Genomic DNA, 25,241 nt, shown 5'->3' on the forward strand with positions numbered 1-25,241 from the left:
ATACAATATGCTCCATTACTTTACAACATGTAGATGTAAGAGAAATAGGCCTATAGTTGGATGCCAGGTTTCTGTTACCCTTCTTGTGGATCGGTACAATGTTAGCAGATAGCCAGTCTGTAGGAAGTGTCTGATTTTTAAGGCTTTGAGTGAAAATTACCTGTAGTACTGGAGCAATGATTGAGCTACAGAGTTTTAGTACAAAGTTAGGGATACAATCAGGTCCAGGAGATTTATTAGTAGACAGATTGTTTAAAATGTTTTCAATTCCTTTAGTAGAAAAACTAAGACTTCCAATTAGTGGAAAAGTGGTTTCTAAGTTTGAGAATGAAGTATTTTCATCTGTAAAGAAAGTAAAAAATTGGTTGTTCAATGTTTCAGCTTTCTCTTGTGGAGAGGTAATGCATTGCCCATCAACTTCTAAGGATGTTATGCTGGAGAAGTCTTTCCGCTGATGTTTAATCAGTGACCAAAATCTTTTACGATTATTAGTATGAGAATCATCAAATAGATGTGTACAATAATTATGATAGGCATCTTTCATTAAGTTATTAACCTCGTTTCTCACATGCCTATATGCGGACCAATCTGATCCTACTTGTGTGCGTTTAGCATGAACATATAATTTGTTTCGGAGTCTCATTTTTTGCTTGATAAACTGATTTAGCCAAGGAACATCTTTATGAGGCTTAATTACTTTAGTGGGTACAAATTTCTCGATGATATCAATAATACTAGATTTAAAGAGATGCCAATTATCTTGGATAGTTTGACGGTATAGATCGTATTCAAAGAATTTTTCACAAAATTCATGTATTTCTGATACAATTCCATCTTTGTCAGCTTTGTAAAATTGGAATATTTTTCTTCTTTGTATTTTGTGCTTTTCTAAACTAGTGAGCACTTCAAAGCTCACAAAATCATGATCTGACATACCTGGAATTGTATCTATTTTATTTATTGTATTGGGTTGGGATACAAACACCAGATCTAATATGTGATTTTCTCTAGTACATTCGTAGACTTTCTGTTCAAGTCCAAATCCATTTACTATATCTAGAAACATACTATTTAATTCTCTACCATACACTGGGTTTCCTCCAATTTGTCCATTGCCGTCTTTCCATATTATGCTTGGTAGGTTGAAATCTCCAGCTAGGATTAGCTATATTGTTAACGTTGGTTACCATACTTAGGGCTGTTTTGAGATCTTCCATAGGATTAACATTATTGTCAGGTGGTCTATAAAATGAGCAGATACTTATGAGTTCTCCATGTACTGGGGAAACTTTTGCCCAGATCATTTCTGCGTTAATTAGTGGTCATTGACACATTAAGGAAAGGAATACTTTGAGATATTGCCAGAAATACTCCTCCACTTCCACAACATCGATCCTTTCTAATGATGGAATAACTTTGTGGGAACACTTCACTACTCGTATATGCAGTGTTGGGCAAGTTACTTTGTAAAAGTAACTAGTTACATATTACATATTACTTGCAACTGAACTATTTAGTTACAGTTACATATTACCCATAAAATAAAGTAACTGTTAATAATATTACATATTATATTACTTTGTGTTCACAGCCTTAAGCTGTCACGTGTGAAACTACCACCTTATCACGTGACATGACTGAAATCTTGGTTATAAGTAAGAAGCGGGTGAATAAGCTTCATTCAGTAGGCCTCGTTACTTCGTTGTGGCTAGGCGTTACTCAGAGGATAACTAACGAGATTGGTAACTTCGTTACTTGTAGTAATAATATTATGTAATATTAGGCTCGTTACAGTAACTATATTACCTAGGTAACGCGTTACATTCGTAAGTAAAGTAATTTGCGTTATATTACCAGTTTTTATAGCGTATTTCGTTATATTACTTTGTTACCACAAAAGTAATAATATTACGTAACGCGTTACTCCCAACACTGCGTATATGTTTCATCTAAGTGAGTTTCACAACCTATAATAATGTCAGGCTTATGTTTAGGTGACTGCATGCCCTGTAAATAGAGTGAGTGCTCTATTAGGGTATCTTGCTTTATAGCTAGTGTCTGAAAACCTCAGAAATCCCGCCCTCTAGAGCCACCCCTGAACCGCAGTGGGTGTGGTCTAGGCAGATTATAAAACTAAGGGCGCCTTAATAATAATAATAATTAATGTTAAACGCCTGCACTATAAATAGGGTTAGCTCTAGAGACTACTTATATACAATGGCAGCGGGAATTCCAGCAACTATCAATGCAACAGGTATTTTGTATAGCTATCTAGTTAATTATGGTACAATTCACCAGAGTTATAACTGGAGCTCGACTGTATAAAAAAACTCAGTTCTGCATCTACTATATAGCAACTCTATCTGAAATTAATATTAAAAGGGTAGCTACAGGTGTATATCACATGTATACATCCACTGCTTTTATATTGGTGGCAGCACTCCACCCATTTTAATCGGATACATTGTTATTCTAATTAACGAGCGCTTCTGTTAATTTATACGGTACGTTTATTACAACAAAGACCGAACAGCTAGAATATTCTCTAGTATCAGTTTAGCTACATGAAAGCTTTGGTAAACTGACTCGATGTTTTGCTGTAGGTAGTTGAAAAACATTAACTTTGTGCAACAATTTATAAACAGGACTTCTAAAGCAGGAAACTTAAGGTTGCTTTGCTCTTTGTTAGGTCACATGAAATTACTTCAAAATAATTATTGTTTTGTTTTAAAACAATGTATCATGAACCATGATGGTAGGTTCATAATAGGGATTGCCCATGGTTTCATGTCAAAACTTGTTAAATTTACTGGATTCGGGTAGGTTTTGCCCGTTTCCGGTAAAAAATTACCACCTTGTAAACAAACCACCATACCTTTTGCATACTTTAGTTTACGGAAACATGGTTTGATTTATTGGATTTCTTGACATCAGGTGAATCCAGTAGTCTATTAGACTTTGTCATACGACAAACAGAAAGGGCAGAAAGAGCCTTGTTTGGATGAATTATGCAAAATGCATAGGTATAAATGTAAATAAATGTTGGGAAAACAAGGTTTTTAGCATATTTCTCTGTAAAATTACCAGTTAAAGACTCAGAACGGGTGGAATCTAAATCAGTATGCTTCAACACAAAATGACACCAAGTTTAGTGGATTTGGTTGAGGATAACAGGCTGTACTTGTAGAGTTTTTTCAGTCACGTAATCAATTTTTCCAATAGATACTCTAATAGAGCAGTCATGTAAATACTCTAATAATGCAGTCAAGTGTATAACAAAAATGAATGTGACAGCTATTAAAGGCACCAGAAATGTGAATTCTAGCTCATTAGGAGACTCTCCTTCTGTATACACATTGCAATTTGATCAGTTTCATGTGTGTATTGAAACATTGATGGCATTACTATGCAGAATGCACAATTACACTATTCACAACAGTCTTCATTATCAATCAAAGACATTCATAATCCATTAATGGATTAATAAAAAGTGCACAAACTAGATGAATAAAAAATTGGATTTAAAAAAAGGTAATAGGGATTACTTTAAAAAAAGCGGATTTGTAGTTTACATTACCACCCCAGCAATCCCTTTTTGTTTCGTATGTCAAATTCCTATTTTGTCTTGTTTAAAAATGACAGAGCATGTAACTAAAGATTTGGTCAAAATATGGATTTGTGGTTTACATTACCACTCTAGTGATCCCTTCTTGTTTCATGGCTTTTTTCAGCAATCCCTATTCCCATTTTAAAATCATCTATACATGTTGGAGTAGCTAAAAACATCAAAGTAACTTTACAGTATATGGCTACACTCATTGGTATTTTATGGGATTCTCACCAAACTATATAGTGATGCCATGATATACAGTGGAACCTCAATTATCCGAACTAATGGGGGGAAAGGGTGTTCATATAATCGAATAGTACGTAAAATCGAATATCCATACATTTATATACAGAGCTTTGCTCAACTATTCTAATAAAGCATACACTTGTTGACAAAATACCCTAATTGAACAGTCGATTTGGTGTTCAGATAATTGAGAGTTCAGTTAATCACTTTCAGTGTTCAGATAATCAACATTCCACTGTATCGTATATCGTGATAATTGTGATAGAAACATTTCATAATGATTGTGATAGCTAGACATCATGATATAAATATACAAATTATTGACTTTATATTTGCAAAACATGAGAATGTTTTCTGGCAACATTATGGTGATGCTTAAAAAACAAGTATCAACTTTGTCACATCATTGTTATAAACATAATGGATTAAATAAATAAACTTGTCATGTAAAAAAATTCAATTAATTTGACTATCATGATAGAAGTCCCATGATATCATGATTATAGTGATATGTGACTGAATTTGACAAAACAAGGCTTCGACGCACAAAGCTTTGTTAGGAGATATGGCGATTTTAAGGAATCATTGTGTAATAACTTCCCAGTGCCTACAGCTGTGCAAACAAAATTTGCACCAATTGTTCATCTGTTCACTAGCTATCACTGAGTGGGTGTATACATTTCTGATACCCAAAATTCGCCCTGTTTTGAGTAGCTTTTTTCGAGCGGGTAATAATATCACAGATGGTAGTAATAGGGTGGGAGGGTGGGGGTGGACGGTGGTCTTAATATACGGGTATAAAATGGAGTAAGAAGATGATTGGAATCCAGAGGCCAAGTTTGGGCTCTCCATGGCCCTCCATGGCCCTCAAATTACTCCAAATTGACTGAGAACACTATTGGCGAGCTCTCTGTGAAGTCCCAGCTCACTACACACCATTATCACAAAGCCATGGCCATTTAATGGTGCCAATCTCACACTCGTGGCTTTGACAAGGTCGGGAGAAAGCTGCTACAGAAACCAGACTTGCCAGTGCTGAAGGAAGTACAGTGTGAAATATGATAGTGTATTAGACCAGCAATCCATTTCTGGTAAAATCGTAAGTTTGATTTTGTGTGTGTGGAAGCCTTGTTATATGAAATCCGGTCACATATTAAAATTTTTATTGTACACAAAATAATCACGTGTTTCTGTAATCTTGAATGACTTTGCAACATAACAACTTTGCGACCCATTGCCCCTTTAAGCCCAGGTATGTTTAAGCCAGGTTGAAAATAATTGCAGCTAGCAAGGCAGGTGGAAAATAGTTGCAGCTAGCAAGCCAGGTGAAGGATGATACATGAAGATGTACAATACAAGTATTACATTGAAACATATTCATTACCTTGTTGTTCACAAGTACATCAGCTGGTCAGTATCCCAGCTGATAGGAAGCTTGCTTGGGACCTTGGGATAAGCTTGGGACCTTGGGATAAATTTAGAATTGGTAACAAGCTTGGGACTTTGGGATAACTTTAGAATCACACACTTCTTCAGTTGAACGTTGGGGCTTCAGGACTAAGCGATTTGAAACTAACAAGCTTGGGACCTTGGGATAACTTTGGGATAATTACTCAGTTGAACTTTGGGACTACGGGATTAGAAGCTAGCAAGCTTGAGACTTGGGATAACTTTGGGATAATCCCACTCTCATTCAGTTGAACCTTGCACTTTGCTACTAAGGGATTTGAAGCTAGCAAGTGTGGGACCTTAGGATAACTTTAGGACAATCACATACTTCTTTAGTTGAACCTTGGGACTTCAGGACTAAGGGATTTGAAGCTAACAAGCTTGGGACCTTGGGATACCTTAGGAATAATCTCACATTCCTTCAGTTGAATCTTAGGACTTCGGGACTAAGGGATTTGAAGCTAGCAAGCTTGGGACCTTGGGATAACTTTGGGATAATCCCACACTCATTCAGTTGAACCTTGAGACTTTGGGACTTGAAGCTAACAAGTGTGGGACCTTGGGACTTCAGGACTAGAAGCTAACAAGCTTGGGACCTTGGGATAACTTTGGGATAATCCATACTCATTCAGTTGAACCTTGGGACTTCGGGACTAAGGGATTTGAAGCTAACAAGCTTTGGACCTTGGGATAACTTTGGAATAATCTCACACTCCTTCAGTTGAACCTTGGGACTTCGGGACTAAGGGATTTGAAGCTAGCAAGTGTGGGACCTTGAATGGGATAACTTTAGGATAATCCCACACTTCTTCAGTTGAACCTTGGGACTTCAGAACTAGAAGCTAACAAGCTGGGGACCTTGGGATAACTTTGGGATATTACCATACTCATTCAGTTGAACCTTAGGACTTCGGGACTTGAATCTAGCAAGTGTGGGACCTTGGGATAACTTTAGGACAATCCCACACTTCTTCAGTTGAACCTTGGGACTTCAGGACTAGACGCTAACAGGCTTGGGACCTTGGGATAACTTTGGGATAATCCCATACTCATTCAGTTGAACCTTGGGACTTCAGGACTAAGAGATTTGAAGCTAACAAGCTTGGGACCTTGGGATAACTTTGCGATAATCACTCAGTTGAACCTTGGGACTTCGGTACTAAGGACAACTTCAAGAAACTAAAAGAGTGCTCCCACAGTGGTATAGTTGGACCTTGGGACCTATGGACAACTAAAAGAGTGATCCCACAGTCATATAGTTGGACCTTCAGACCTTGGGATAGCTGTGGTATAACCCCACAGTCATGTAGTTTGACCTTGGGACCTTAGGATAACTTCAAGTAACTAAAGTACTTTTGTTGGCAAATTTGGACATGTATGTGCATCATATATCGTGATAATTGTGATAGAAACATTTCATAATGATTGTGATAGCTAGACATCATGATATAAAAATACAAATTATTGACTTAATATTTGCAAAACATGAGGATATTTTTCTGGCAACATCATGGTGATGCTTAAAAAACAACTATCAACTTTGTCACATCATTGTTATAAACATAATGGATTGAATAAATAAACTTGTCATGTAAAACAATTCAATTAATTTGACTATCATGATATAAGTCCCATCACTCCCATGATATCATGATTATAGTGATATTAAAATTTTTATATCATGGCACCACCACCAAACCACATGGCACAAATGATCAGTAGCTACATCTGCAAAATTTTTCACACATTTACCTGCCTCAACCTAGTATCATGCATTGGTAGAACTTATGGCTTTAAACTATATCCTATTCGTGAAGATTTTTCCAAGGATGTTTCCAGATTTGGTACATAGTGAGTTACAGTTGTGGAGGTCTAGAGGTGCAGTCCCAGCTTCTGACAGATTTTGAACATTAAAATGCTTCAAAATTACTAGATTCATACACTATTTTTGATACATGCTTAGTTTCCTCTAATTGTATTATGACAATTATATTTTATGGCTGGTCATATATTGCAGCAGTCACCATAATAATAGCCTTATACAGTACTTCCAAACAGTGGCGTAGCCAGGCTTTATGTTTACCAGGTAAAATTCATCACCAGACCTAGGGTACCCATTGTATTTCACAGTATATAGCAATAAGGTATTGAACAAAAAAGTAGATACTTAACAGTGTGCTTTGGCACACTATGCAAAATGCAAAGCATTTTGCCTTCTAGGGGGGTCTGGCCGGGCATGCCCCCCCCCAGGAAAATTTTGAAATTTTAGATGCTCTCAAATGCAATTTACATCAAAAATAGCTCATTTGAAATGGTATTTTGGATGCAGGAGTTAGTGGATGATTTAGGAAAATTGAGATGTCAGTGGCATAAATGTGAAGTTGATCTATGTAGCAGCTAAAAGGAACCATTAATTTTCATATGCAACTTAGCGATTGCGTGCAGTGCTTTACAGCAATTATGCATCCTTCAGTTAGTTTCAAATTATTATTTTTCTGAGTATTTAAGTAGCTCCAGCAGCAAGCCATTAAGCCTTGATCTATGCATAATTTTACATAATGCTGCATGTATGTAGGTATGAATTTTTTTACTTTTGAGCCTGTCAGAGTAAGATAATCTATAGGTGTACATAGAGTATAATATATAATTAGAAACATGGCGTATATGCATGTACACTTTAAATGCAAGAAGTTCAGGTGTAGTTAGCTACAATTGTTGCAGCTACCAAGCTATCACAACTAGATGATAGTCCCTTTAAATTAATTCATTGAGACCTTGCAGTACATCACTGGTGCTTATCTTTCTTTTATTCTGGCAATCAAGAACGGTAAGCTGGTTAGTTTTGACATAATTATTGAACTAGTAACTCACGGGATTACTGACTGTTTATAGATTTGATTGTGGGTAATTTAACCTTGCGCATAGCGTTGCACCACGGGATTAGTAAGGGGACTGACTGTGGTAAGTATATAAATAGTTTAGTTCATTAACTTATGCTATGAATATAACTATTTCCTGTAATTTTCTAGGGCTTCATCTTCAGTTCCCCGGGCTTCATCTTCAATTACCAGGGCTTAAGCCTGGGTTAGCCCGGGTGTGACTATGTCTCTGCTTCCAAATTCACCAAATAAATGAACTTTTTAGTTGCTAACTTATTCAAGTTAATCTTATGTTTATATCATCATTCTTTAATATTTATTTCATTCTGTTATGAATGTTCTACTAGCTTAGTTAGACTGAATACATCTGACTGCTCTATTAGAGTATAATGATATGCCCTTGGCCTGTTCTCCACTGTTAAGGAATCAGTGTAAGTTTCCTATTATGATTATTTTCTCTGTACATTTGTACTGCCAAATTAAGATAGTTTGGTGTTGGTGTTGCTGCTGCAAACCTACAAGTTAAAATTTTAGAAAGGGGTTCCAACCCCAAGAACTCCCCCCATGAATGTGCCCTGCTATTCCAATTCAAATTTCAGTGTTAGTGCTGAATTGAACCAGCTATTATACCAATAGGTGAAGACTGGTAGTTAAGTGATGTTGTCCGACACTTGCATGTGTGTCATGTATATGGCTGTATATACAACTTAGTCATTGGATATAATTGAAGCATGTGACTATTCTTGCGTTTATATGTTACATTCTATCTATAGGTAATGATCGACCCTCCACAAAAGATCTACATAATCATGTTGTACAGGGAGCTGCAGGAAAATGGAGAGATTTTGGTGTACAGTTACTAGATACTTCCACAAGTGACAGGATTTTGGATATCATTGAGAAAGATCACCCACAAGACGTTACAACATGTTGTAAATGTATGCTTCGAAAGTGGTTAGACACAAATCCAGATGCTAGTTGGAGCCAGTTACTAGATGCTCTCAGAAGTCCATGTGTCCAGTTGGATTATTTAGCTGACCAAATTGAGCACAAGTTGGTCATGAATAGAAATTGTAAGAATAATAGTAATATTGCATACACATGCTTGAAATTGCCTTTCCTTTCTACCTGTTAATATACACACAGTGTGGAGTGCCATGTATTGGCCACATGTAGGGAAGCATCTATTATGCCACTTGAGAATAATAGGTAGTGGAAAGAATTTGGGAATATTCCGGAATAATTGGATGAGTTCTAGAAATAATTGGTGCAAAATTATATGTTTTGGTAGTAATGTAATAGAAAAATCTTCTGGAAACGCCACAGAAACAGTGCAAGCATAATACAGTTGAAAGATCAAAATACTCTAATAGAGCAGTCACTCTAATAAAGCAGTTGACTTCATAATTCTAATATAACAGTCACTTATATAAAAATACTCACTAAAATGTATATTATGTTTAGCACAAATTTCAGGAATAATTTTGAGAATAAAAAATAATTTCCAGAAAGAACAATTGGAAGCTCAAAAAGCATAGTAGACTCCTACCTAGCCACATGACACACTACTGTGTGCCTTGATATAATCAAATAGACACAAACTGCTTTTGATCTATTACAGTATTGCAGTTACAAAACTTTTGCAGCTATGTAATTAAATTACCTTTGATATTTGATGCAGATAGAGTAGAAAGGTGAAAAACGGACTAAATTGCACTGCAATTGCACTGCATTTTTGTATTAAATTTGCATGCAACTCGGATAAAAATTCACATTAAACAGTTTATTTTGTCATGGCTACAGGGTTAACCACTTATGGGGTTACTTGGAAATTGGTGTATACATAGGATAGCCTCCATTGTAGATAGCAGTGGTTTAAAGAATTGGAGTAACAGCTACGGGTCTAGAAACTAAATAAAATGTATATAAATTATAGTGAGACTAAGCAGAACAGTCACAATGGGATAAATGAAGTGCTGTAGAAAAGAAGTTGTACAGGGTTTAAACCATTGAACGAACTTGAGTCAAACTTAACACCAAAACTCATCACAACTGAGCCCAGTGTTTATTCTAGGATTTCTCCTTTGGGGGGGAATCAAGAATTGGGGGTGACCAGGTGACAGTCTACATTATATAGTTATACAACGGCCACGAGTGCTCTGCCCGATATAAACGCATGAGCCTGAGGGCCGTTAGGCCCGAAGGCAAGTGCGTTTATACAGGCAGAGCACGAGTGCACGTTATATAACTGTTAGTACCATTCACCTAATAGGTGGGGAGGGTCTCACAAGACAGCTGTAACACTTATAAAGGCCAGGTTTCTAACATCGATTGTGGGTAACCAAGCTGGACGTTGTGATGACGTTCCTCCTGCAGCCACCTGAGATATTGAAAGCTAGTACGCTATGGGTTATATCACTAACCTGCATTCGCTGTTCGACTCTCATCATGTAGTGCTCAGCATGCCAGTGTGATCACTCAATCGCCATATAGACTAAGCGCCAGACTAATTGCCATAGTGATTCTTTCGAGCAAAAAAAAGCAGCTAAATAGATGGTTTAAGTAAACAAAACCTAACTACAAAACGATACTAGTCTAATTCTTACTATTCACACTGGCTAAACTCGAATCTGGTGGCATGACAAAACTGGTTAACACAATCGATCGTAAAGGTTAGTATTATTTAGAATATATTTGTTTTATTGAGTCATTGTCGAAGTGGACTACAGTTTAATCTGGGCTAAGATGGCACCAGACTAGTAAGGTGTATAAGTACGTTTACATATATGTAGACTAGAGTTGTGGCCACCCGTGTTGGCTTTTTCGATCGCCATTGGCTGCTTGTAAACATTATACGTATTGGTGACGTTATAGCCCACAATTGACCTTTACATGTCAGGCTATAAAAGAATTCGAGTGATCTGTGAAGTGTCTTTCCACCTATTAGGTGAGGTGTCGTAGTGGTCTTCGCCACCGGTACTTGTGCTATGCTGCACAAAACCGCAGCCAGTGCAATATCTATATATGATAGTTAAGCTAGTTAGAATTTTGTATAGCATATTTGTTACTAACAATTTATAAATTGTTGCGCATATCTGTATATTGCACTGCGGTCGGTGCATTATAACTTACGTATAATGCACTCGTTGTGGTCTACAAAACCGCAACCAGTGCGTTATAAGTTATAATGCACTCGCTGCGGTCTGCAGCAATGCAATATACAAATTATGGCACTGGCAGTGCCTTTGCACTGCCCACGCAGAGTGGTACATAAACTATATAAATTTGTCCAACTTCACAACAATGTATAACATTGAAATAGTTGTGAACTGGTTAGTCATTTATTAAGGTTGTGTCATGAGTGTTGATTTAGATTTTTTGTAATTAGGTGAAGCCGGATCCTATGGTTAGTAGAGCTTGATGCATGAATGTAGTAATGATGACAATTATGTAATATCTATATAAGACACCACGTGCACACTGCACTGGCAAGTGCAATATGGAAAAAATAGCACGAGGGCATGGGCGAGAGACTAATACAGCACGAGGCTTCGCCTCGTGCTGTATTAGGTTCGAGACCATGCCCGAGTACTATTTTTTCCATATTGCATGAGCAATGGCAGTGCTTTAACTGGTTTATTGTACTAAAGTAGTGGCTGCGAAGAGTGGGGGTGATGCCAAGTAGCAGGAGGTGAGTGCCTATCCGCGTAAACTCGAGACCGCGTGTGTATTGCAGTGATTAACTATTCAAGGCATTGTTCATACTCATTTATACTGCGCTAGCGTGATGAAGCTAGCTAGCTAGCTATGTAGCTTAGCTAGCTATGTAGCTTTAATTGATTTGAGCTGCCGAGAGCGACAGTAAGTAGCCAACTGCTTCTTTCTCAGTTGGGGCCTGGCTTAATGCCCATGAGTAAGTAAGTCTGTGACTTTGTTATAGAGATGCTTGCTATCGTGTTTAGCGGGTGCAGGAGTGCATTTATAGAAGCCATGGTGTGGAGCTGGGAACATTACCACGAAGGAAACTGGAAGCGAACTAACTTATTGTGTTCCACCTGGCTTTACAATGTGGACAGGAGTCATTTTGAAGTGTTGATAATGCCATGTGCTCTGTTCCTTCACTAAATGCATTCGCTAAAAATGGCTTTCAGGGTAATTCGCCCACCTGTGTTTAGGTCATGGCATTGTTCTATGTGTTTATGATACGTCATATTTGTTGAATGGCTTCATAACATTGCAGTGCTTTGGTGAAAGGAATGTGATAATTGGTCATACTTTGGTCAACTTGTTTACTGTTTCAACAGTGCTGTATTGGGATTGAAGAGAAAATACAGCACAGTTGAAACAAATACAGCACCCTGCCAGCTTTGAAGTGTGCAGTCAGGTGTACAGCATGGAAATAAAAGTACACTTTTCACTTTGATTTTTTCACCCAAAGTACAATAAAGCAAACTAAAGGATCTGCATGGGTGCATGCATGGATGTCTTCCAAGAAACTTAGGCTATTTGAAATTGAAACATTAGCCAAGGGTATTTTCACGATTATGGAAATTTTAAAAAATCAGGCTTTCTGAGATTAAATCTTGTTGGCTGTACATGCCATTTTGAAGAAAACAAACCTGCTTAGAAATTTTTACAAAATTACACTTCATGAGATTAAATTTAAGGACATTTTTGAGAATTAAGCATACTATTTAGAAAAAAAAGCCAAGAAGCTGAGTAAACTTGGGCTCTCAGATACTGAATATCCATCACTATAATGATGCAGGAATTTTTGTTAGTTGTATATGTACCCTATATACAGTGTTGGGTGTAAAGTACTACATAAGTAACGCGTTACATAATATTATTACTTTTTGTGGTAACTAAGTAATATAATGAAATACGCTATAAAAACGGGTAATATAACTCAAGTTACTTTACTTACAAATGTAATGCGTTACCTAAGTAACATAGTTACTGTAACGAGTCTAATATTACGTAATATTATTACTACAAGTAACGAAGTTACTAATCTCATTAGTTATTCTCTGAGTAATGCCAAGCCACAATGAAGTAATGAAGCCTACTGAGTGAAGCTTATTCACCAGCTTCTTACTTATAACCAAGATTTGCACATTGTCCAACAATGCAATCATGTCACATGATAAAGTGGTAGTTTCACACATGACAGCTTAAGGCTGTGGACGTGGACACAAAGTAATATAATATGTAATATTATTATAGTTACTTTATTTTATGAGTAATATGTAACTGTAACTAAATAGTTCAGTTACAAGTAATATGTAATATGTAACTAGTTACTTGTACAAAGTAACTTGCCCAACACTGCCTATATAGGAGAAATTAAATCTGAGAGCATTTTTGACAAGTTTTGTGTGCCATTTAGATTTAGTAACATACTTTAGTGCACTAGCCACTTACAACTATAGGGGATGAGTCTGAGATTTAGGGGGGGGAAAGTTCCCCCCTAACAGCCTTAGGATAAACACTGACTGAGCCACTGCTGCCAGTTGGTTAACTCACTTGATTACTACCTTTTTAAAGTACAGCCCACATAGAACAATAATATAGAATTTCCATTGGTAGATCTATGAAACTGTACTATTAATTACATTTTATGTAGATCTTTCATTTATAAAAGTCCAAGTACTGTTCTTAGGTTTCCAGTTCCAGTTTGCTAAGTTAGGTAATCTAGAGACTGCAGCACATGTTGCTGTCAGACCTTCAATGCTGGTCACTGTAAAGCTTTAATAACAATAACAATCCACCCGTGTAAATCCAATGGTTTAAACTGGATCAATGGAAGATGAAAAGTAATGTTTACACAGTAAATTTATTTCCATGCAAAACAGCAAATCTGAAAAAGGGTCACAATGCAGCCTTCAAAATACCTGGGTTGAAAAGTTGTGAAATCAAGAAATATGGCAGCCAAGTTTGGCTACAGTGATCTACATAATTATTTATATATAGTGGTGAATCTGTGTAGGTTTGTGTCATTTTGACAGTATCCTGTTTTTAAAATTAGCTTAGTAGCATCTTACTCTGTAGCTTTATTATTGCTGTATTGACATGTATCAAAGCTATTCTAATAGAACAGTCAAGTAACTATTCTATAGCAATCAAAGATACAGCTTAGTTGCAACTTTTGACTTACAATTATGTCACAGCCAGTTCCTGTCATTTGCAAATGCATATAATTATGTTGCATATACTAAGCACAGATCATCACAGCATTTAACGAGATCACGACACGCTATTAGCTTTTACAGACCTTGACACAAAAATGAACTAGTTGCCAGTTTTACAGAATATGACTGTTGGAGTTTGGATGGACAAGCAGTAGTAAATAATCTGCAATTGTACAGAAGCCAATTTTTAATACTCACTTCCACCTGGCAGTGGCAAATTAAAAAAAAAAAAATCCTGTTTCAAATCTTTGTGTGACATGGGTAGAATTAATGCTTGAACTAAAGACCTGATAGAAAAAGTAGCTCCGTGTAATGGTAGACAATCAGGCATGTAAATAGTGTCTAACAGAAAATTCAACCCCATAGTGCTAAGTGCGAAGGAAGAGTTCAAGGGATAAATGTGTAACTTGCACTACACGCATCCCAGTGAGTTTGTGTTTGTTGTAAACGGTAGAGAACAAAATGCTTTATAGATTTCTGTTAGTACAAGGTGCTTCATGGTAACAGCTTGCTTGTTTTAGGCCCTGTAAATTTCGTGGTAAAACCATATGGAAACTGTTCCCGGCCACCTTAACTATAATACAACATCAGTTATAACTATAAATAAAACCCTCCAGATCAGTTGTTAGGTGAACAGTGTTGTTTAAGTAGACATAGCCTAGCTTTGCAAGGGTGCATGGATCTTTCCAAGGGTTCCATTGCCCTTTTAGGAAAGGATTTGACCACTTTTAGCTGAAGCAATTAGCAGAAGTGTATCACTAAATATAACTTGAAGTACTTTTTGTGCTCTAGTTACTTAAATTCTGTTTAAGTCACCTACAAGTATATTAGCATCTATGATAGTCAATGAACTGATTTTTAGCTCTTAAAACTACTGTTACTGCTTTGCTAGGTTTCAAGCATTTCTGCAAATGGTAGATCCAATTGTGAAACAACATTGAAGGGTCCTAGGAGGCTAAGTGTATGTGCATGGCATAATGTTGCTATAAATACTGAGCAGCTGCAGTGTTTGTCTTTTGTACTATACAGTATGAATTTCTTTAGGGTCATAAAACTATTACCACTGTCACTGATCCATACAAAAACACGAGTTGTATGAATCAGTGATGTATAATCCACTCATTTGTCATCGCTATGTAGACATTTGTTCACAATGTATTAGTATTGGAATTCATCAAATGCCTGTAGCCACCATTATAATTTACCTTTATATTCAGTTTTTCATGTTGTTTTACCTTTCAGGTGTTTACAAGGAGAAATTAATAGATCAATGTGATTTACAATTCAAGAATAAGTACAAGTATTTGAAATTTTTTCCTTCTGGGAGTCTAATTCCTCTATACTGCACTGAGAAATTTAGAGGAAAATATATTTCATCTGTTATCATAGTTCCATTACACTTTGGCTATGTCAAAGGAGATTACAGTAACAGTAGAGAAGAGGCAGAAGAAAGTGCTGCAAAAAATTTGCTCCAAAACTTTTAGGAGTTCTACCCACATGAAATTGTGAACTTTAAATAAACAGCTATGTACACAATGTAACTGCATAATACAGTGTGAAACTCCATGCTGCATTACCTGACTTTGCGAAAATCAGAGTGTTACTTGTAAAGTATGGTTGTTATTAGATAATTTAGTAGGACTACACTGTATGGGTAAAAACTTTTGTGATAAATTTTTGTGTTACGTTGTGGTTTTATTATAACATGAAGTAAGCTTATGCTACTAAATCTGTTGTATTTTCTAAAATTATGTTTGCAGAAAGATTAACAAATTAAAGCCAAACCAAAGATACTCTTTGATAATCTAATCCAAAACAGCCAAGCTGTAAAAAAAGAGTAAGGCCCTAAAAAATCTATGATGTGAAATCCAAGGTGTCAGCCAAGAAATGGCTGTGATGGTAGGTTAATGGTAAAAATTTTAATAGTGACAATAATACAGGTAAATTTGGTACCGCTTGATTTTAGCACCATGAATTGTCGTTATTAACATTGTTACCATTAACCTACCATCACAGCCATTTCTTGGCTGCCACCTTGGATTTCACATCTTTTTTCACCATAGCCTTTTTGAGGGCCGCACTCTTTATTTTTACAGCTTGGCTGTTTTGGATTAGATGTCACTTCTTTTTGTATTTGTATTGGCCGTCTTTGTGGCTTTTTAAACCTATCTTTTTTTCTTTGCCACAGGAAAAAGAAAACAAGAGTTCATAATATTTGTATGGGGGAGAGTGTCTAACTCTCAGTATGGCCTGTACAAACACCCTGCATAAAGTTCACCAAAGTTTACCTTTCATCAAATCAACACCTTTACTGGGGGATAGAAAACTGTTGATTGGTGTTGATTAGTGTTGATGAAGGTAAAGCCTTTGGTCTGAAATAAGGCTGAGCTGTTACTTTATGCAGGGTGTTTGGTGAATGCATTCAAGTTAGAAATTCTCCACCTTACGAATAGTATGAACTCTTGAAGAAAACTTTTTAATACTTTAACTATTTCTGATTTTATCAGTAAATATATAAACTATATAATACATTTATTTATTACATGCCAATTATTCCCTACTTGTTTGCAGCTGATCTCTCTACTGGGTGAGTTGATTCTAGCTAAAGTGATTTGCTTTTAGCTGATCTCTCTACAGGGTGACTTGTTTCTAGCTGAGCTCTCTACAGGGTAACTTAATTGCTTGTAGCTAAACTCTGTACAAGGTGGTTTGCTTTTGGCTGAATTCTCCACAAGGTGAATTGGTTTCAAGATGATCTCCCTACAGGGTGACTTGTAATGGTCTGAATTGCTAGAGCGATTTATTTGTAGATGCATGGTGACTGTTCTATTTGGCAGCTGAATGTTCCATTACATGACTTTTAGTGTTCCACATGCATACAGAGGCCCATATCTATGGGGAATGTTAATTTTTGCGAATGAATTAAAACAGCATATATTTACGGCTCTTGAACTATTTATTCCACAGGTCATTAAAAAATCCAACCCAAACAAAGTGTCATGGTGCACGTGGTCTAAACAAGTGAAAACAGCAGTAAACAGAAAACAAAGAGCTTTTCAGAGGTATAAGATCACTACATCACAAGCAGACTATAACTTTTACAGGCTTGTAGAAACAAAGCAAAAGATCTTATACTCCAAGCAAGATTAAATTATGAGAGTCAACTTATTGCCAATATTAAGACAAAACCACGCTGTTTCTATAGTTACTTAAGGAGCCAGAATTAAATTTGCTTATAGCAAAAGTTTGGAAACCAGTCGCCAAAATTCCTGGGGCTGCCCTTGAAAGCTATGGGTCCTGGTGGAATCATGCATGGAGTTTAAAGAGGGTCATTATGGTCTATGCAAACCATTTACAATCTCTCATTGAAGTGTGGACAATTCCCTTTAGATTGGAAACAAGTACTTGTTACACCAATATTCAAAAATGGGTTTTGGTATGATCCTAACAGTTATCGTCCTGTTAGTCTCACCTCACAAGTTTGTAAGATTCTTGAATCTTTCGTGTCATCAAGTATAACAGAATTTCTTACACAATACAGATTAATTTCTCAACACCAACATGGCTTTACCAAGGGGAGATCGTGTTTGACAAATTTATTGACAGCCTTAAATGACTTAACCTCATTACTAGATAATGGCATTGGAACAGATATAATCCTTTTAGACTTTCAGAAAGATTAGTAGTTGACACTGTGCCTCACTGTAGATTAATTTAAAAAAATAGATGTGTGTGGTATTAAAGGAAAATCGTTATAGTGAATTAAAGATTTCCTCAGTGAACATTCACAGCAGGTAGCTTTAAATGGTTCTCAAACCTTGACAGTGTCTAGTCGGGTTCCTCAGGGCTCAGTTATGGGCCCTGTGTTATTTCTACTGTATGACATACCAGAGCAAGTAGAATGTAACATTAGCATGTTTGCTGATGACACAAAGATATACACTGCAGTTAAAGACATTGCAGATTCTCAATGGCTACAGGTTGACTTGAATTCTCTAGATCTATATACTAAAGTGGGTGAATGTTTGGTTACTTAGATTTAGACGGCATATGCTAAAGCAATGCAAAGTCTTGCTACTATCAAAAGATCATTTTAAGTAGCTATATTAAATAGAATCCTTTATAAAACATACATTCAATCATATATTGTGTACTTGATTCAGGCTTGGAGTCCATATTATGCTAAGGATATAGATATGTTACAGAAAATTCAGCACCATGCTACAAAACTGATACCTATATATATAAATTAGCAAATCTACCTTACCAAGAATGCATCCAGAATCTAAATATTTATTCACTATACTGTAGATGAGAGCGCGGAGACTTGATTGAGACTTTTAAGATTTTAAAGCAACACCTACTCATAGATTCTACAAAATTGTTTACCCTGTCATCAATCAATTTTACAAGAGGACATAATTTCAAACTTTGATCCAAACTCCCTGTAAGATCAAAGCTTTTTACTGATTGTATATTTAACCAATGGAATTCTTTACTTTGTGATGTGATGATTTAATTTAATTCCCAATCAGTTAATGACTTTAAGAACAAATTGGACATATGGACATAACGAGAGGCCAATGGCCTATTACCTTAATTACTGTTATTTTCATAAAATAAAATAAAAATTTTGGACAGCCAAGCAAACGCGAAAATTATGTCTCTCGAAAATTTGTATGTATAAGCCCTGCGCTAAAAGCAGAGTGTATGTATCTCACGAGACGTGATAACAATGGCAGCAAAAAACAAGGATGAAACTCGGACGATAGAATTCATCAATGCAACAGGTAACGTAGACCATTATTACTCATATGGTATGACAATAACGCAGCGAAATACACAGCATAATTCATACACAAATACTGACTGTATAGACTCTATCCAAAACCACGCCCATTTTTCGGACTGCATTTTGAATGGGGCCAATTTCAATATCACTGACTGCACTGCATTGAAATTCAGCGATGAAGAAAGCTCGAACTAAGTGGTATTGTCAAGCAGTAGTCCATGAAAGCTTTCAATGCTGTAAATTCTTTGTTCTGGCTAAAAGCAGGTGATTATCAGGTGATGAACAAGGCGCGAAGCGCTGACGACACTAATTCCCTTGTTTACCTGTACAGGATGGTCAGCCGCTGCTACAGTTGCTATCACTAATAATTTACCGCAGTAATGGATACTAAAATACTATCTATTTGTTTCGCAGTGCTTCCCATATGAAGAAGTTTTGCTCAAAAATGGAACTTTCAGGCCAACTGCCATGACTAATTAGGTGATTTGTCCAATCAAGATCAAAGCAATTAAGCAGCTGTAATTGATTCAACTTGCTATATTTCATTTATTAAAGGCTTTACTGTTGCTGATTTTTCATTTTGTAGGTTTTGGGACATCTCTACTACACCGAGAGTCAAAGGTTGGCTATTCTTCCATAGTGCCAGTTCATGACAGATGTATTGGTGTACTAGAACTTTTGCACACATACAGTGTTTCATTAATAAAATAGTTTTAAAGCACTAGATTAAGTGTGGGAAGTTATTTATAGTTAAAGATTGGCTGTGCGTTGCTTGTCAAACCTAACTCGACGAAGTCCGTGCCAAAACACAGCTTTAATCTTGCTCCGAATTTCCCGCATATTTTACCTCCGACTTTAGCATCGTTTTGACGAGATATACTCTACGCTGGAAGTGCTCACTATGGCTTGTTAGAAATGCTCAAGAATAGGCTACCAGAATCTAGCAGCGAATCCTGAAAAATCCAAACATGTCACGAGATATGATCGAATCTATAAGAATAGTGAAAATGCCCCATAGGAAATGTATTGAAACCAATTGTGTTCCTGTATTGTCAAAATGACGAGCGGGTTTTTTGTGTACCGAGCTTCATTTAGTATCATTCTGTTCACCATGAGTTGCTCTTTCTCATGCTACTTGGGAATCTGAAATACGTATTTGGAGTGAAAAGATATGTGAGTATAAAGTGTCTGTACAATAGAATTTATCCACTTTATAGTAAACAAATCGGTGAGGCTGGAGCAAAAACGTAGCAAATTTCCGCAAACTTCTTGATATGCTGTGTGGGCCAACAAGGTAATTTGGGCTGTCGATGCTTTGCACCTTGTTCAACCCTGATAACCACCTGCCCCTAACCAATTTACAACCTTGAATACTTCCACGGCCAATTGTTCGACAATACCCCCTAGTTCGAGCTTTATTCATCATCGGATTTCAATGTAGCGCAATCGTAATAATTGATACTGGCCCCATTCAAAATGGCGGAAAGCTGTTGCTATGACAATTACGTAGTTTTGGATTGTGTCTATTTATTCTGTCTATGTTTAGGTGTTCACATCAAAACTTGTGTAAGATATTCCGGATTTCCGAATGGGTTATGCCCGTTCCGTATAAAATAACCCCGTCCTCTAAACAAGGCGTCATAACTTCCACGTACTTTGGTTGACAGACACGAAGTTTGGTTTATCAGATTCCTTGATGAAAGGCGATTCGATTCATGTGTAAGTTCTTTGTGTGGGAAGCTAAAAAGGAGTCTTGTACTGCGAAATTTACGTGTTCAGAATGCCCGTAAAAACACGTGTTTTTAAACATATTTCTATAAACTAACCTGTTTAACAATTTGTATGGTCGGAATCTTATTAAGCATTCTTCGCTGCGTAGAATGATACCAAATTTAGCGAATTTGGTTGAGGATAACAACTTGTAAATTGGGATTTTCCCGGCGAGATAATTAAATTTTCCAATAGGTTAATGTATGGAGCGCATATTATGTCATCATCAGCAGTAAATAACTGTCGCTATGGCGACATTTTCCCATTTGTACGGTCGGAATTGGATAGAGAAATTCAAGGGCTTTCTTTTATTGTATGTTGTGCTGTAGAAATTTTGTGAGTTAAAGGTTGTAAATTAGTGTTTTTGTGTGTGGTGTAAAATACGTGTATTTTGTATTGGACAACAAATGACAAGGAATGATGAGATTTTATGATCAGCCTGTTTTACCAAGTTGAGGTTTCAAAAAACATATTAAACAGATATTAGATTTATTTAATGCATAATTCTTAATTTTTAAAGGTTTAACCCAGTGTTTGAAAACTTTTAATGTTGACCACCTGAAAATGTTTGATTTGACAAATCCCATACATATGTTTTGATATGTGGAACTAATAGTCCAAAAATTCTACCTTGGCTCAAACAAAAACAGACCACAGCCCCCAATAGTGAATAACATTAGAGTCATTTATAGATTTGAGGTTCGTTTGGTCTCGTTATAGGGAGTTTGTTAAAATAGTTGTTCCAATACTGAATAAAGACGGGGTTAGAATATGTAGTATTGGGACACTATTTTTGCTGTGATAGCAACAGTGTGTTTGGGCGTGGCCATTGAAATGCTGAATGGAGTGTGGCATACCGTTGCTAGTAAGCTGTGAGGTTGAAATCGCTATTTTGTCATTAGTATACTGTAGTTGTATTGCATAGAATATACTCGTGTATTACACATATTATTAACATGCTCCACCCGGTTAGGGTGGGGCAATAAAGTATTCATCTCCTTGACAACTGTAATGTCCGCCATGTTTATGAACAACCCGTAAAGCAAGAAATTTTTGTGAATTTCACGAGCATCTCATTCACTAAGTATTTACAGCCCACGTACAAGTTGTGTGGAACGATCCAGAAGTCTGTCCAAACCATGAAAATTTGTTCCACTATCATTTCTAATTTTACAAACTTGCAATGCGCAAATATTTAATACCAAAAAATTTCTTGTTTTACTGGTGGTATGCTAGTCTGTATTATATAATCATGTACTTTTAGGCTAATAAGTGAGGTACTATATGTGTTAGTACTATTTACATAAAAATTAATAGACCATATGCCACTGCTGAAAATATCACAGCATAATTCATACATAAATACTGACTGTATTTATTCCGTCTATGTTTTGGTGTTGGAACTAATAGTCCAAATATTCTACCTTGACTCAAACAAAAACAGACCACAGCCCCCAATAGTGAATAACATTAGAGTCATTTATATATTTGAGGTTCGTTTAGTCTCGTTATAAGGAGTTTTTAATATTAGTTGTTCCAATACTGAATAAAGACGGGGTTAGAATATGTAGTATTGGAACACTATTTTTGCTGTGTATGTGACTGGATCTGCGAAACCTGACACAATCACGCAAGCCTAAACTTACGTTATAAAGCATTGAATGCAATGAGTGAAATATTTGCGTATTATTGAAAAAAATCCGTAAATTTTTTGAACGCCTGTTTCTTAGCAAAGGAAGGGACTAACAATAAAACTCTGGATATCATCTTATTCACCTGCTCAAGAGGAGTTGGAAAATGTTTGTTTTGTTGCAGTAGACCCAAGGATACAGAAGTTATGAGCACTTGTTTATGTCATGTCGAAGTGATCGTATGTGATTGATTTTTCATCAAGAATTTTTCCTTTGTATGCAGTGAAGAAGGGTGAGTAAAGGAAAAACTTACCCAGTAATTGATTCCCCTGTTCATGGCAAATAGTTTGGTGAAAATTGTAGCTCCACACCTCAATTCGTTAATAAGTTACAACCGTTTTTGTAGGCGCCTGTAATTATTATCCCTATACTTGCTGTACAAATCAATTTTTCTGTTGTTGCTACTTTGTAGGGCTGTAACTCTTAAAGTTATTAGCATATGAGGCTGAAACTTTGCCAGAGGGTACACTTGGCTAAGTAGATTATAAATATTTAACAAACAGGAATTTGAAAAATGTATGATTATGTCAGGTTTTCGCAGATCCGATCACATATACTGAAAACGCGATAATTTAACATGTGATGGCGGTGAACTAATGCGATGTGCTATATACAAGTATACGAAAAATTAAGAATTTTAAATTAGAATAGGGACAGTGTATAGTTTTGCAATAAAAAGCATTGAAACAAGCTGGATCGGAGTAATACGTAATGTCCAAATAAAACAATAAGAAGTGAATATCCCTACCGTGCCACACTCAAAATGCACAGTAGGGATATTCACTTCTTATTGTTCTTTTGGACATACGTACTACTCCGATCCAGCTTGTTTCAGTGCTTTTTTCAAGGGCGGCCACAATTGGGGGGGGGGGGCACTTGAAACAATCACAACCTGGTATTCCAAGACAGATGCCCACCACCTTTCAAGGTCAAGTGCTTAATTCCCAGTAGCAGGAGAACTTACAAACAGTTTGATTCTGCATACATTTTGGAGCCCATCTTCATATGGGCTAAAAATTGTGTTATGCACACCTATCTGGCTATTGTGTACTATTGAGTATAGTGCATGTACAAACTTATTTATGCTAGCTATGGACTACTGCTACATATTGTACATAGCACATCACTGTTTACTTCATCCACTATAATCCTGTAGCTACTGTGAAACCTTTCATGTAAAAGACAATGATCGGTAGGTCACGTGATTTACATTACAATCAACCGCAATATCCGAGGCAATACCTTACTGATGATCATCCATTAAATAAAATGTTGGCAAACCTTCCTGTATATTGTTAGTAGTGATCTATTTACACGTACAACAGTTACTGCTCTCCAAATAGAGTACTCCAGTACACTTACTGTTTCCATCCAGTTTAATTCATGAAATATGTTGCTCTATTCCAATACATCATTATAACAATGACTTATCTCTAGAAACAGCACCCCAGCTGACTGGTCACATCTTTTTACAGAGCATAATATAAACCAATTCCTCATGTGAGCTTCAACTGTGCACGTAAAAGTGTAGGAATCGATTGTGGTTTGGATACATCACATGATTTGCTAAGCTGTAAGTTGTGTATCTGCATAAGTAAGCCATTGTACATTAGTACCCTTCTGTTTCTATGTAATGGCATTGGGGGCACTGCCTTCTTACTTTTTTATTAGGGAAGCATGCGCCCCCCCCCCTCTATTCCGCCGCCCTTGCTTTTTATTGCAGTACTATACACTGTCCCTACTCTAATTTATAATTCTTAATTTTTACTTATACTTGTTTGTGAACTTTTCTTGCAAGCTCATGACTACTAAATATCCTGGAAACCAGTCACAATATTATTTTGGAGTTAATGCAAGCTGTCAACACATGTTCACCACTATATTGCTAAACTGTAGTAAGTTGGATTCACGTAACTACACATAGTGTGGTTACAGCAAAGAAATGTGTTTAGCTTGGCATTCACGTAACTACACATAGTGTGATTACAGCAAAGAAATGTGTCTAGCTTGACGTTTAGAAAACAAACAACTTTGCTAGTTGTACGATAGCTACCACTCGAATGCAACATCGCTATGTGCAAGCGATTAAGACTTGCCAATTAAGGGGTGTGGCAGCTGTTTCCTTCATGAGTTGCCATCCCTTACTAAGAGGGATAAAGAGTCGCAATTGAAATGGCTGCCACGCCCCTTAACTGGCAAGTTGTTTAATCACTTGCACTTGCATGTATGCAGTACGTGGTAGCTACGTTCTATCAAAAAATTTCACCATTCGCCAAAGTTTTTTTGCAATAGTGGGTTTTTGCCAAACTTTTTTACCGCCAAAGTTTTTTACTATATGCCAAATTCAAAAACGACTGAGCGACGTGTTATCAAATAGTTTGATACAATGTCATGTGTATTCGAATAGTCTGATACAATGTACACCTGTAGATGGAAACCCTACTATAGTCTATTAACACTATCAGTGGAGAACCTTGACTGATGGCCATGGTAAAGGTAAAGAAGGATAATAGGTAACACAATAGTGCACTCATTGTATGTTTATGAATATACCAAAGGCTTTTCTTAAGTAAACTAGAAACGTTTCTGTGAAAGAATTAGGGCTGTAGCTGT

General features: G+C 36.5%; 2 protein-coding genes across 2 annotated transcripts in view; both read left to right on the forward strand.

Moving 5' to 3' along the window:
- Nucleotides 1-2,177: 2,177 nt before the first annotated feature.
- LOC136237625 (uncharacterized) lies at nucleotides 2,178-16,016 on the forward strand. The gene is made up of 3 exons (XM_066027841.1): nucleotides 2,178-2,254; nucleotides 8,958-9,257; nucleotides 15,618-16,016. The coding sequence occupies exons 1-3, from the start codon at nucleotides 2,218-2,220 to the stop codon at nucleotides 15,857-15,859; spliced, it is 579 nt and encodes a 192-aa protein (XP_065883913.1). The 5' UTR covers nucleotides 2,178-2,217; the 3' UTR covers nucleotides 15,860-16,016.
- Nucleotides 16,017-19,084: 3,068 nt separating this feature from the next.
- LOC136237945 (uncharacterized) overlaps nucleotides 19,085-25,241 on the forward strand; it is a 168,816-nt gene continuing 162,659 nt past the window's right edge. Inside the window, exon 1 of the mRNA XM_066028232.1 lies at nucleotides 19,085-19,165. Coding sequence (XP_065884304.1) covers nucleotides 19,111-19,165 — 55 coding nt within the window. The 5' untranslated portion in view covers nucleotides 19,085-19,110. The remainder of the gene's footprint in view (nucleotides 19,166-25,241) is intronic.

The sequence above is a fragment of the Dysidea avara genome, chromosome 11 (genome assembly GCF_963678975.1).
Source record: "Dysidea avara chromosome 11, odDysAvar1.4, whole genome shotgun sequence".
Lineage (NCBI taxonomy): Eukaryota > Metazoa > Porifera > Demospongiae > Dictyoceratida > Dysideidae > Dysidea > Dysidea avara.

Coding starts and splice junctions, on each gene's coding strand:
- LOC136237625 (XM_066027841.1), top strand. CDS start 2,218: ATGGCAGCGGGAATTCCAGCAACTATCAATGCAACAG. Junction 2,255..8,957: donor AGCAACTATCAATGCAACAG/GTATTTTGTATA, acceptor TTCTATCTATAG/GTAATGATCGACCCTCCACA. Junction 9,258..15,617: donor GTTGGTCATGAATAGAAATT/GTAAGAATAATA, acceptor TTTACCTTTCAG/GTGTTTACAAGGAGAAATTA.